This window comes from Echinops telfairi, unplaced genomic scaffold (genome assembly GCF_000313985.2).
Source record: "Echinops telfairi isolate 266 unplaced genomic scaffold, ASM31398v2 ScPeMD7_5;HRSCAF=22, whole genome shotgun sequence".
NCBI classification, from domain to species: domain Eukaryota; kingdom Metazoa; phylum Chordata; class Mammalia; order Afrosoricida; family Tenrecidae; genus Echinops; species Echinops telfairi.
In genome coordinates, this window is record NW_022103901.1 from 5,467,430 (window position 1) to 5,469,566 (window position 2,137).

The 2,137-nt window shown below is 47.1% G+C and overlaps 1 protein-coding gene across 1 annotated transcript in view; it reads left to right on the forward strand.

Annotated features, from left to right (window-relative positions):
• Positions 1–718: 718 nt before the first annotated feature.
• NIPSNAP2 (nipsnap homolog 2) overlaps positions 719–2,137 on the forward strand; it is an 11,806-nt gene continuing 10,387 nt past the window's right edge. The window contains exons 1-2 of the mRNA XM_004705927.2: positions 719–892; positions 1,780–1,811. Of these exons, the coding sequence (XP_004705984.1) occupies positions 725–892; positions 1,780–1,811 (200 nt within the window). The 5' untranslated portion in view covers positions 719–724. The remainder of the gene's footprint in view (positions 893–1,779; positions 1,812–2,137) is intronic.

The following is a 2,137-nucleotide window of genomic DNA, read 5'->3' on the forward strand; positions in this document are numbered from 1 at the left end:
TGGACTCGATGGCAGTGGGGCCTGGGTTGTTGTTTGTTGTTGTTGTTAGTTGCCATCGCGGCTGTCCTGAGTCTGTGCAGTTCTATGTGGCGACCCTCCGTACAGCAGAACGGGACACTGCCCAGTACAGGTAGTCAGTCCTCTAGAGCGAACTGAATCTTCTCCACCATTAGTTTTTAATTTCTGCTCTTTGTAGTAACAGTTTCATTCTTTGGACTCTTGAAGTTGTAGGCAAGCACAAAGTAACCAAACAACTGAAACTAGAAGTTCCATCCCAGGCAGCTGTCAGCCAGTTGTCAGCTACTTAATTACAGCGAGGGTGGCATCACTTGTCTTCCCGAGCCTGCCACTTGAGAGTCAAGGGGAGGGGGCTGCTGGTCATGAAGCTGGGACAACAGCTGTAAAGTGGGACCGTCCCAGGCCAACTGAGACCTGTTGGCTACCCTGTTTATGATGGGGAGCCCCTGGATTGTGTCAACCGTTTTAGTACACTCAGCCACTACCCAAAGGGTTAGCAGTTCAAAGTTCATAGGCCTGGCTGCCTACTTCCCAAAAATCCACCCTGGAAAACCCTATGGGAATGGGGGTGGGGGGCGGGGCTCTATAGAGCATGCATGGGGTCACCATGAGTCAGAAGCAACTCAACAACAACGAGTTACTTAGGACAGTCTTCTGTTAGTTCCTGTGCAGCCAATGGGTTTGTATAAAAGTATCAGAAGACTTCATGAGACTAATGTTTTCCCACCCCAAGGAATTTGTGCAATTCCGTAAGGCAAGAGGCAACATGCTCCTCTCGAGGAAAAATCAGCTCCTGTTGGAGTTCAGCTTCTGGAACGAGCCTGCCCCTCGACCAGGACCTAACATCTATGAACTCAGGTCTTACCAACTCCGAGTAAGTACCGAAACTCAACGAGTGTCCCCTCTCTTCTGTGAAGAAGCATGAGTATCCACTGATGTTGACAGCAGAGCCCAACGGGCCCCTTGGTACCCTTCTCCCTTCCCCTTGGTCCCTTAGGGTCCTTTGTGATTTGCAATTGACTTTTGATAGCAGTGAGCTGGTTTGAGTTTAGAGATGGTAACGGGGATTCATATTTTGTAACCCTTTCAAACCTCTGCCCTCCTATGAAAGTACTAGAAAGAACTCAACCCCAGGTAGCAGGATTGTTAAATCCTTGTCGGTGGGATCTCAGTGGTGTTTTTATTGCAGGAGGGATAAACCGAAATGCCATCTTTGTTGATTATTATAACTAGAACCTTCTGTGACTCTCACAACGGGGTACCCAGTTTAATCATGACTCGGTACCTCTGAAGGATGACCTCACTGGATTTGCTAACTAGTAGACAGATGTTGGACTCTTGCATTCCATTTGCTGCCTTCTTATGAAGAGCCCTGGTGGCGTAGTGAGTTACATGTCGGGCTGCTAGGTGCAAGGTCAATAGTTCGAAAGCACCAGCCACTCTGTGAGAGATAGATGAGGCATTCTACTCCCATAAAGAGTACAACCTCAGGGACCAATCCCATGGGGGCAGTTGGACCCTGTCCGACAGGATCATTAGAAGTCAGAATGGACCCCAAAGGCCATGGGTTGGGTTTGACACTAAGCTGTAGCGTTTCCTCCCTGCCTGGGTAGGTAAGAGCCTGGTGAATAATACTGTTTTGTTTCTCACACCAGTAGAAGTCAGGTTTGCGTCCGTTATTCTCAGTTGATCTTTTTCATGGTGCTATCCGTATTTCACAGAAAAGCTTACAAACCAAAATTTATATCTTTTTTTTCCCAGCCCGGAACCATGATTGAATGGGGCAATTACTGGTGAGTGCATTACAGGATGGTGAGTTTGTCCGCTGTGTTAACAAACTACTTTGGGCCACCATGTAAACTTTGCAAGTGAAATCTGGGGGTACTGCTGCGATTTGACGCTCAATTATGGATTCACACAGATAACAGAACATAAAATAACCAGATACAAAACTAGAGAGAGAAGATAGCAAAATCTTCCTCCTACCTTCAGCAGTTATCAGCACGAGGCCAATCTCATTTCCTCTCCCTCCCCACACCCAGATCCTATGGAAACAATTCCCAGACATACCAGTTCATGCATAAATAATTCAGTATGCATCCTAAACATTAGGAACTCT